The sequence below is a fragment of the Arvicanthis niloticus genome, chromosome 24, assembly GCF_011762505.2.
Source record: "Arvicanthis niloticus isolate mArvNil1 chromosome 24, mArvNil1.pat.X, whole genome shotgun sequence".
NCBI classification, from domain to species: Eukaryota; Metazoa; Chordata; class Mammalia; order Rodentia; family Muridae; genus Arvicanthis; species Arvicanthis niloticus.
In genome coordinates, this window is record NC_133432.1 from 24,416,525 (window position 1) to 24,427,273 (window position 10,749).

The 10,749-nt window shown below is 49.5% G+C and overlaps 1 protein-coding gene across 3 annotated transcripts in view; it reads left to right on the forward strand.

The window, feature by feature from the left end:
* Nucleotides 1–9,191, forward strand: part of LOC143437865 (general transcription factor II-I repeat domain-containing protein 2) — a 33,406-nt gene extending 24,215 nt beyond the window's left edge. For 2 of the 3 annotated variants that reach the window (XM_076923076.1, XM_076923077.1), the window contains 6 exons: nt 172–234; nt 2,521–2,598; nt 4,587–4,670; nt 5,025–5,208; nt 5,688–5,716; nt 7,171–9,191. In XM_076923076.1, coding sequence (XP_076779191.1) covers nt 172–234; nt 2,521–2,598; nt 4,587–4,670; nt 5,025–5,208; nt 5,688–5,716; nt 7,171–8,747 — 2,015 coding nt within the window. In that variant the 3' untranslated portion in view covers nt 8,748–9,191. Of the gene's footprint in view, nt 1–171; nt 235–2,520; nt 2,599–4,586; nt 4,671–5,024; nt 5,209–5,687; nt 5,717–5,997 lie in introns of all 3 variants that reach the window. The other variant, XM_076923078.1, reaches the window with a different exon arrangement.
* Nucleotides 9,192–10,749: the final 1,558 nt, after the last annotated feature.

Sequence of the window (10,749 nt, forward strand, 5' to 3'; positions counted from 1 at the left end):
TCTGAAAAATTCTAAAACGAGGCTGTCCTGGGCTACAAAGTGAGCCTTCGCTTTAAAACAAAACCCCAGCATGAGGATAAATTTGAGTAGAGGGTGGAGCTGGGGACAGTAAACTGTGGGAACCTGAGATTGCTTAATAACGAATGTCATTTTGGATGTTTTCTTTCTAAGGGTCTACTCCGATGGTCTCTTCAGAGACCAGTGAGGATCCTGAGGCTGAGGTGAAAACAGAAGGTGAGTCACCCAAACGCTTGTGACGGTCCCATGGTCAGGGTGGCTTTCCGTACGGCTCTCACTACTTCTGAAATGATTGTTGTAGGTGTGATTGGAACCAGTGTGTTCACATGCAGGCATGTGTTGGATGAGAATGAGCCACAGGCTCATATGTGTGGATGCTTGGTCCCCAGTTGATGGAACTGTTTGGGAAGGAGTAGGAGGTGTGGCCTTGGTGATGGAGATGTGTCACTGTGGGTGGGCTTGGAGGTCTCAAAAGCCCACACCATTTCCAGTTAGCTCTCTCTGCCTTCTGCTCATGGATGGAGATGTGAGCCCTTACCTACTGCTCTAGCACTGTGCCTGCCTGCCTTCTGCCATGATGGTCATGGACTTTAACCCTCTGGAACCATAAGCCTAATAAACTCTTCCTTCTATAAGTTGCCTTGGCAACAGTGTCTTATCACAGCAACACAAAAGTAACTAAGACAGATGACCATGTCTCAATGCATGTGGGAGTCAGGACATCTTTGTGGAGTCACTTCTCTCCTTCCTTCCACCTTGATATGTCTGGGGACCAAACTCAGGCCAGCAGCTTTGCAGAAAACATGCCTCTCACTGGCTATCTCACTGGCCCTCAAATAGAAATATAATTAGCCCCCTCTTTAACCACAGTTAGAATGAATGCTTGGGGGTTTGGTTGGTGGGGGACACAGTATGGTGTCTACATCCTCTATTTATGAAAAGCCAGCGAGGCCTCTTGGACCCTGGGTCCTGATAGTTTTCCCTTTACAACGGGACTAAAAGGTTTAGTGATGGCAGCTATCTCCTTAATGGGTAAGCCACGATAATCAATCATTTTTGAAGATGTCAGCATGTACTTCATTAAGCAAAAATGGGCTAGCCTAACACTCACTCAGAAGGCCCTGTATGATGCAGTGGAGGAGGGCCTTGCACAAGTGGCTTGTCTGAGGCTATCTCCAAACCAACTCTCATTGCCAAGCTAGAACACAGAAAGAGGTGGGGTTCTCTCAAAGGAAGCCTTCAGCAGTGGGGGTTGGAAAGCAGGCTTCACGGGACACCTCTAAGAACTAAGAAAATATGCTCTATGAGTCAAGAGAACAGCAACTACAATGAAAGCAAACATTCCCTCCAAGTCAGCAGAGAAGACAGTTCCCGACCTGTGAACGTCTGCTTGCCAAGGAAGGCGATTCAAGAGCCCAATCGAATGATACCCAGCACTTTCTCTTTTTCTGTAGTCACGTGTATTTCCTCAGGAGCAGTGCTTTTCAGCTCATTCAGTTGGATGTAATAAACGCAGATGGAATGGTCAGAGGAGCAGAGAGTGGGGTGACCTCCCTCTTCTTGACCATCCTGTTCAGCTGCAGAGTGCAGCATCAGTGGATGCCGTCCATCTGGCCTGTCAGGGACTGTCACAATGTTGCAACAAAGTACTGAATTAATGGGACTGCAGGCAGGACAGTTGTGGCACACACCTGTAACCCCAGCACTTAGGAGGCAGAGGCAGGAAGATCTGAGTTCAAGGCCAGCCTGGTCTAGAGATCTGATGCTAAGACAGCCAGGACTACACAGAGAAGCCATATCTTGAGAAACAACAAAAAAACAAAAAACAAAGAGGCTGCAGAGATGACTTAGCCATTGAGAACAATTATTGATCTTCCAGAGGACCTGAATTTGGTTCCCAGCTCCCATGCCCGGTAGCTCACAACAGCCTCTAACTCCAGCTTCAGGGGATCTGATGTCCTCTTCTGGCCTCCGTGTGTTCACATGGGCACATCCCAACAAAGACACACTCGTACACATACATACATAAATAAAAAAAGATATTTTTTTCTAAGAAAATTAGCAACTTAAAGGAGGAATGTCTCTTGTGGCTCACAGTATGAGGGGAGACAGTCTTCACGGTGTAGCAGGTGTGGTAGCCAGAGCGGGAGGCAGCTGGTCACACTGCATCCACAGTCAGGAAGCAGATTGATGCTGGTGCCCAGTTTTCTTTCTTCTTTTTGTTCAGTCTGGGCCCCCAGAACATGTGGTGGAGCCCCCAAAAACATCAGGATAAGACTCCCCTCCTCAGTGTAAACTGTGGAAGCACACTCACAGACATGTGCAGTCAAGTAGACCTTGAAGGTCAACTATCCTTGAGCACCGCACACTGTGCTCACTGCACTGGGGGAGGGGAGGGGGCAGTATCCAGTTTGCACTTCTTGTTAAGTGACACTTGAGTATTTTTTTTTTTAGCAATGTGCTGATTTTCTGGTCAATCTAACCCTTTTCTTTGCTTTTAAGGAAATGCAAATCTGTCCAACATTGTAAACTCTGCGGCAGGTGTTGAAGATCTTAGGATCATACAGGTGACAGTCCCAGGTGGGGCCATCCACTTACTGCCTTCATTTATCACATTTTTCTTTCTTTCTTTCTTTTTTTTTTTTTTAAAGATTGCTTTCTCTTATTTATGTATGTGTGTGTGTGAGAGAGTCTCTCATGTGAGTGCAGTGAGTGTGGTACCCAGACGAGGGCACTAGATCTCTTGGAGCTGCCCTGAAACTGGCTCTGTAAGACCAGGCTGGCCTTGAACTCAGAGATCAGCCTGCTTTTGCCTCCCGAGTGCTGGGATTAAAGATGGACACCACCACCCAGCTGTATTTATTTTTAATTTGTCTTGATTTACTACTTTGTGTCATATGTATGAGTTTTGTCTGTGTGTATATATGTGTACCGTGTACATGCCTAGTGTCCATCAAGTTCAGATGAGGGTAAGATGGAGGTGCTGGGAAAGGCAGCAGGTCCTCACCAGGTCCTCTGCAAGAGCAACAAGTGCTCTTAGCTGCTGACTCATCTCTCCAGCCACGCCCTGACCTACTGTTTTTTTTTTTTTTTTTTTTTTTTTTTTTTTTTTTTTTTTTTTTTTTTAATTACCTATTTAAGTTTTAAGACAGGGTCCCACTCTGTATCCCTGGCTGGCCTGGAACTCACTATGTAGACAGGCTGCCTCCTAACTACAGAGATCTGCCTGCCTCTTGGACCCCCCACCAAGCTGCTTCTTCTTTTTTTTCTTTTTTTTTTTTTCTTTTTTCTTTTTTTTTTTTTTTGGTTTTTCGAGACAGGGTTTCTCTGTGTAGTCCTGGCTGTCCTGGAACTCACTCTGTAGACCAGACTGGCCTCAAACTCAGAAATCCACCTGCCTCTGCCTCCCAAGTGCTGGGATTAAAGGCATGCACCACCACTGCCCGGCTTCACACCAAGCTTCTAAAAAATGTTTTTAATTAGAGCTGGGCATGGTGGTGCAGGTCTTTTATCCCAGCACTCGGGAGGCAGAGGCAGGGGGATCTTACCCTGGTCTACAGATTGAGTTCCAGGACAGCCAGAGCTACACAGAGAAACCTTGTCTTGAAAAAGCAAGAAATAAAATAAAACAAAATTTTAAATAAAAAATTAATTTTTGCCAGGCAGTGGTGGCGCACGCCTTAAATCTCAGCACTTGGGAAGCAGAGGCAGGGGGATCTTTGAGTTCGAGGCCAGCCTGGTCTACAGAGTGAGTTCCAGGACAGCCAGGGCTACACAGAGAAACCCTGTCTCAAAAAAACAAAAAACAAAACAAATTAATTTTGAAGTGTTGAAAGATATCCCCTCCTAGCCCCATTTCTCTTCACTTCTTGGCACATTGGATGGGCTGAGGTTTGCATTACAGTGTTGAAGGCAGTGATGGAGTCCTTGTCCTGCTCAGCACTGAGCCTGCTCCTCAAGAGCAGCGTGAGCAGTGGCTGGGGGTAGATCAAGGCTGAGAGGGATGGCTGCTCTTGCAGAGGACCCAGGTTCTGTTCCCATCCCACGCCCGCCCACTCACAACCACCTGAAGCTCCAAGGGATCCGATATATTCATCCAACCTCCGCGGGTGCTTGCACGCGTGTGTCACACACATAAATACAAGTAAAAAACTTTAAATGAGGGCTGGAGAGACAGTTCAGCAGTTGAGAGCACCGGCTGCTCTGCCAGAGGTCCTGAGTTCCAATCCCACCAACCACATGGTGGCTCACAACCATCTGTGATGGGATCCGATGCCTTCTCCTAGCATGCATGAAGACGGCTACAACATACTCATATTAATTAAATAAATCTTGTGAAACATTTTTTTGAAAAAAATATTATGGGGTATGTTTCTATGGGGTTGTCAAAATTATCATCTGTAACAGCTTCTGTTTCGTGTATTTCCCAAATGCTTACTTATTGTGCTCTGATAAGCTAACTGATAGGACAGGTAAACTGCCAGCAGGCATTTCTGTTAATATCTGTCTTGAAGGGGGAAAAAAAAAAGTATTAAGGAGGCCGGTTTGCGTCTTCCTGTTATTTGCAGATAATGAGAAGGAGAGGCTGTCGGGCCTCGAAAAAATTAAGCAACTTCGAGAACAAGTGAACGAGCTCTTCAGCCGCAAGTTTGGTAAGCTTCTGTTGTTGGTACACATCCCCAAACCCCCGCGTGCCTTACAGTTAAGTGTGTGTTGGAAGGGCATGCACATGTGAAGACAGTGTCTCTGGAGTTCAGAAGAGGGCGCCAGAGCCCTCGGGGCTGGAGTTACAGGCAGTTGTGACCTGTCCGACATGGGTGCTGGGAATCAAACTCAGTCCTTTGGAAGAGCAAGTGTCTTTAAAGACAAAACTTATGGCATATGATCCAAGCATTCAAGAGACTAAGGCAGATTGCTTGCTTGGAGTCCATAGACCCGGACTCAGAAATAACTTTGGAAAAGTAAGGCACAAAGTCGTTCAGTTTACACCACACCTCTCATCACAGGGGAGGCGATTGGAGTGGACTTCCCTGTGAAGGTTCCCTACAGGAAAATCACCTTCAACCCCGGCTGTGTGGTGATCGACGGCATGCCCCCGGGGGTGGTGTTCAAAGCCCCCGGGTACCTTGAGATCAGCTCCATGAGGAGAATCCTGGATGCTGCAGACTTCATCAAATTCACAGTCATTAGGTGAGCGAGCCCCAGCTCCCCCGAGAGCGAGCCGGAGATGGACCGCTGCCTAGTGGGCCGCTCAGGAGCTCAGTCAGGAGGTCGGCAGGATGAGGAGGGGCTGGGCTTCATCTCAAAGTCAAGATGCCCCAAGGCGTTCCTCTCTCTTCCGCTTCTGCAGCCGTGCCTCTGGTCCTGTCCCTCTTGTTATTTTTTATTATAATTATTTATGAGGGCTTGTCATGGCACGCGTGTGAGGACAGCTGTGGGAGCCAGTTCTTTCCTTCTACCACGTGGGCCCCAGAGATTGAACTCGGGTCTCAGGTTTAGCAGCAAGCATCCTCACCCTCCGAGCCGTCTCACTGACCAGTGTGAGTTTCCCCTGAGCCTCACTTCCCAGTCTGCCTAGGACTGTGTTGACACCACCAGAAGTGTGGAGACACAGCTAGCTGGGCCGAATGAAAGCAGACTTCCCCTCTTCCTCCCGTGTCTCCCCGCAGACCACTTCCTGGACTGGAACTCAGTAATGGTGAGTATTTTGAGAAGCAAGAACACGGAAGGACACAGTGCTTTGCTTCATGTAGTGTGGTGATGGGCACTTAGCACAGAGTCTTCCCACCTGCAGTCTGGAGCCTTCCAGATGTGCTGGTTTGGCTTGTTACAGGCTGGGGACAGTGACCGAGGTCTCACACAAGCTAAGCAAGCGCTCCACCTTTGACCTACATCCGAAGTCCTACTTACCTTTTGTTTTAGTTGTCTTTTGTTTGTTGGTTTTTATTATTGTTGCTCTCCACGTGCAGCTCTGCCTAGTCTGGAAACTCCCAGAGATCCACCTGCCTCTGCTTCCTGTTGGCTGGGATTACAGGTACGCTCGACCACACCCAGCTATCTGGTGTTTTGAGACAGTGTCTCACTCCTTCAGTCCCAAACACTTGCCTACAATTTATTATGTAGCCCAGGCTGGCTTCTAACTCACAGAAATCAAGTCTTGCTTCTGCCTTCCAAGTGCTAGGTTACACACTCATGGCACTGTACCTGGTTTTATGTGGCATTGGGTATCAAAGTCAGAGGGGCTTCATGCATAGTATGCCAGCACTCTGTCACACCTCCACCCCCCCCCACACACACACACAACTTCTTAAGATAAATTTTCATATTTGTGCTATCAGGAACGGTTCCACTTTATGTTGGTTTCAAACAACAACACGCAGAGCCAGGTATGCTGCCTCAGGTCTGTAATCCCAGCGCTCAGGATTGCATGAGTTGTAGGCTAGCCTGGTCTACAGAGTGAGGCTTTGTCTCAAGCCAAAACAAACTAACTCAATCCTCCTCCCCCTCCCCCCATGCACACTTAACCATACTACTCAGCTGAGTTAGGTAGGGTCTGAATCTACTCTGGCTTTTGAGATCTATACGCTAAGTCATAGATTTCCTTTGCTTGGTCCCCCTTTTAATATTTCAAACCTCTCTTGGAAGTTAAACAAGGTGGCACACAGCTGTAATCCCAGCTCTGAGGAAACTGTGGCAAGGGTCCCACTAGAAGTTCAGGGCCAGCCTGAGCTACAGAGTAAGGCAGTCTCAAAAAACAAAACAACAAGAAAAAACCCAAAACAAAACAGTGAACAAGCCAGGCATGGTAGTCCACACCTTTGATCCCAGCACGCAGGAGGCAGAGACAGATGGATCTGTGAGTTTGAGGCCAACCTCGGTACATAGTAAGTTCCAGGACAACCTGGGCTGTGTAGAGACACCCTATCTTTAAAAAACAAAACAAAACTGGCAGAGAGAAGCTGGACGTGGTGGCACATGCCAGCCATCTCACACTTAGGAGGTAGAGTTAGGATCTCAAAAAGCCAAGGTCACTGTTGGCTCCCTAGTGAGTTTGAGGCGTGCTGGGGTATCAGGACACCCACTCTCAAAAGTAAAATAAAACAGGGCAAGGGCTAAGGAGTTGTCAAGTCACCATTCCATGTCTCTATAAAGTGGGGAAACGGAAGATAGACCAGGAGGGCCGCGTGTTTCAAGAAAAGTGGGAGCGAGCGTATTTCTTCGTGGAGGTGCAGAACATCCCCACGTGTTTGATCTGCAAGCAGAGCGTGTCGGTGTCCAAGGAGTACAACCTGCGCCGCCACTACCAGACTAACCACAGCCGCCACTACGACCAGTACTCGGGCCAGGCGCGGGAAGAGAAGCTCCGAGAGCTGAAAAGGGGACTGCGGAAGTATCTCCTGGGGGCCTCGGAGATCGTGTGTCCTGAGCAAACATTCTCGAATGCAAGTCCACCCACGAACTCCGTGGCGCAGCCGGTGGAAGACGTGGCCGGGACCTTATGGGAGAAGTTACGACAGAAAATCCGCTCGTTTGTGGCGTACTCCATCGCCATTGATGAGATTACCGATATCAATGACACCACCCAGCTGGCTCTCTTCATCCGCGGCGTTGATGACAACTTCGATGTGTCCGAGGAACTTTTGGACACTGTGCCCATGACAGGTGCCAAATCCGGGAATGAGATATTCCTGCGCGTAGAGAAGAGTCTCAAGAAGTTCAGCATCGATTGGTCCAAGCTGGTGAGCGTGGCCTCCACGGGCACGCCAGCCATGGTGGACGCCAACAGCGGGCTGGTGCCGAAGCTCAGGGCCAGGGCGGCCTCATGTTGCAAGGGAGCCGACCTCAAGTCCGTGCGCTGTATCATTCACCCCGAGTGGCTGTGCGCCCAAAAGTTAAGGATGGGCCACGTCATGGATGTGGTGGTAGACTCGGTGAACTGGATCTGTTCCCGTGGCCTGAACCACGGTGACTTCACGACACTGCTCTACGAGCTGGACAGTCAGTATGGCAGCCTACTGTACCACACGGCCCTCAAATGGCTGGGCCGAGGGCTGGTCCTCAGGAGGTTCTTCGAATCCTTGGAGGAAATAGACTCGTTCATGTCTTCCCGGGGCAAACCTGTGCCCCAGCTCAGCTCTCGGGACTGGATCCTGGACCTGGCCTTCCTAGTGGACATGACAACACACCTCAATACACTGGATGCTTCCCTCCAAGGTCATTCACAGATCGTGACCCAGATGTATGACTTCATCCGGGCCTTCCTAGCGAAACTGTGCCTCTGGGAGACACATCTGGCCAGGAACAACCTGGCCCACTTCCCCACGCTGAAATCGGTTTCCCGGAGTGAGAGCGACGGGCTCAACTACATCCCCAAGATCGTAGAACTGAAGGCCGAGTTCCAGAAGCGCCTGTCGGATTTCAAATCGTGTGAGAGCGAGCTCTCCCTGTTCAGCTCCCCATTCTCCACCAAGATTGACAGCGTGCGCGAGGAGCTCCAGATGGAGGTGATCGACCTGCAGTGTAACACCGTGCTGAGGACCAAGTACGACAAGGTGGGCGTGCCGGACTTCTACAAGCACCTCTGGAGCAGTTACCCCAGATACAGGAGCCACTGTGCCAAGATGCTGTCCATGTTCAGCAGCACCCACATCTGCGAGCAGCTCTTCTCCGTCATGAAGCTGAGCAAGAAGGAGGCGCAGTGGGGCTCAGGGCTCCAGGGAGCGACGTGACGGAGCGGATGGTGGCAGCCTGCAATCCGAGTACCGAGTACCGGGAGGCCAAGGTGAGAGGATCTGAGTTTGAGTTTGAGGTCAGCCTGGGCTGCCTATCAGAACCCCATTTCAATAAAGAGAAATTGCTGGAAGTGAAAAGGAAGGAAATCTGGCCATTCCTCTATGTGGAGACCCAGAATGTTCCAGACCTAATAGGCTGTGAGAGGAGAACAACAGAATGTTGAGCCTCTTGGTTTAATAAAAACAATGTTCCTTTTTCCCCCACTTTGAGTTGGAATCCTAATTTACACAGCACACCTGTTCAGATGACCTTTGACACCTGTCTGTAGTTTGGTAAAGCCTGTAACTGTTGTAGGTCCAGTTGCTGGCTCCTCTTGGCTTCACTGACCCCATGGCACTCATCCATGCTGTACCGTTTCAATAAACCCACTGTGAAAGATGTGTGTGTTTGTCGAGGGGTGTGCACACATGCAGGTGTCTCTGCATGTTACCAGCCTATGCCTTGGAGGTCAGCTTCCAAGTTTAAGGATAATCAGTTGTCTAGAGACACTGTCCCATGTTCCAGAATTCCTGAGGTGTTCTGCATGCCTGGAGCCAGACCCGTTAGGTGAAATGGAAGACCCAGAGTAACTAACACAGGATCTAACAGTCAGGTAAGGTGAGGCTTAAAGGCCACCTCCTCCTTCCTCTTCCCTCCTCCTTCCTCTTCCCTCCTCCTTCCTCTTCCCTCCTCCTTCCTCTTCCCTCCTCCTTCCTCTTCCCTCCTCCTTTCTCTTCCCTCCTCTTTCCTCTTCCCTCCTCCTCTCTTCATCCCTCCTTCCCCTTCTTCTTCCCTTCTCCTCTCTTCTTCTCTCCTCCTCCTTCCTCCCTCCTCCTTCCTCTTCTCTCTTCCTGCCTCCTCTTTCTCCTTCCTCTCTCTCCTCTTCACTCTTACTCTGTCTCTCTCCCTCCTCCTCCAAGACAGGATCTTGTTATGCAGACCAGATTGACCTAGAAATTCAGCTCCTCCTGCCTCGGCCTCCAGCTATCTGAGATTACAGGGATACTCCATGACATCCATTGCACATCCCTTCTCTACCCCGTAATGTGATGTGAGACCCTGTGGGGAGGATGAGATATGGGGTGTTCTTCAGTAACCATGGCAATGTGATGTCTGTGGAGTTATGTGGCCAGATAAATGGGGAGGAAGGAGACTGGACTGGGAGCTTGTTTTTTAATTTGTTGCTGTTTCTTCAGGCAAGGCATTGATGTCCTCCAGTCAAAGGACTGGGGGAGAAATGGCCCAGACAAATCCACCTCAGAGGACATACCCATCTAACTGGAGTACATCCAGTTCACAAACCTTAAAATATGGCCCAACTAGCCAGGCATGGTGCACGTGCCTTTAATCGGAGCACCCAAGAGGCAGGTGGATTTCTGAGTTCAAGGTCAGCTTGGTCTACTGAGAGAATTCCAGGACAGCCAGGGCTACACAGAGAAACCCTGTCTTGAAGAAGAAGGAGAAGAGGAGGAGGAGGGGGAGGAGGAAGAGGAAGAGAAAAGAAAAGAAAGAAAATGTAGCCCAAAAAACTATATGCCCATAGGCCCAAATCGCTGCTGTCCCAAATGGCCTCTGCCTGCTTCCTGATAGATTTACCCTAAGTAAACTGCCTATATATCCTGGGCTGTAGATTCCTGTCTCTGGTTCTCAAGCCCAGAGACACTGGAGTAAGCCCAGCACTGTATGTGCACTCAGAGAGACTGATGGTCAGCCGACAGTGACGCCCCAACCAGCTGGCAGCCATGGGTGTGGCCCTTACTCCCTCCTTGGCTTCCCTGCACACACAGGCCCTTGGGCAGCATCCCTGGCCAGCACATGGCAGGAAAGAAACACTAAGGCTGGTACAAGGCAACATCAGCAAGATCAGAAATATAGACAACTGTGGGGTAAGGATGTGCACGGCTGAAGTTCTAGCACTCAAGGATGGAGACAGGATGAGGAGGAGCTCACTGTCATCTG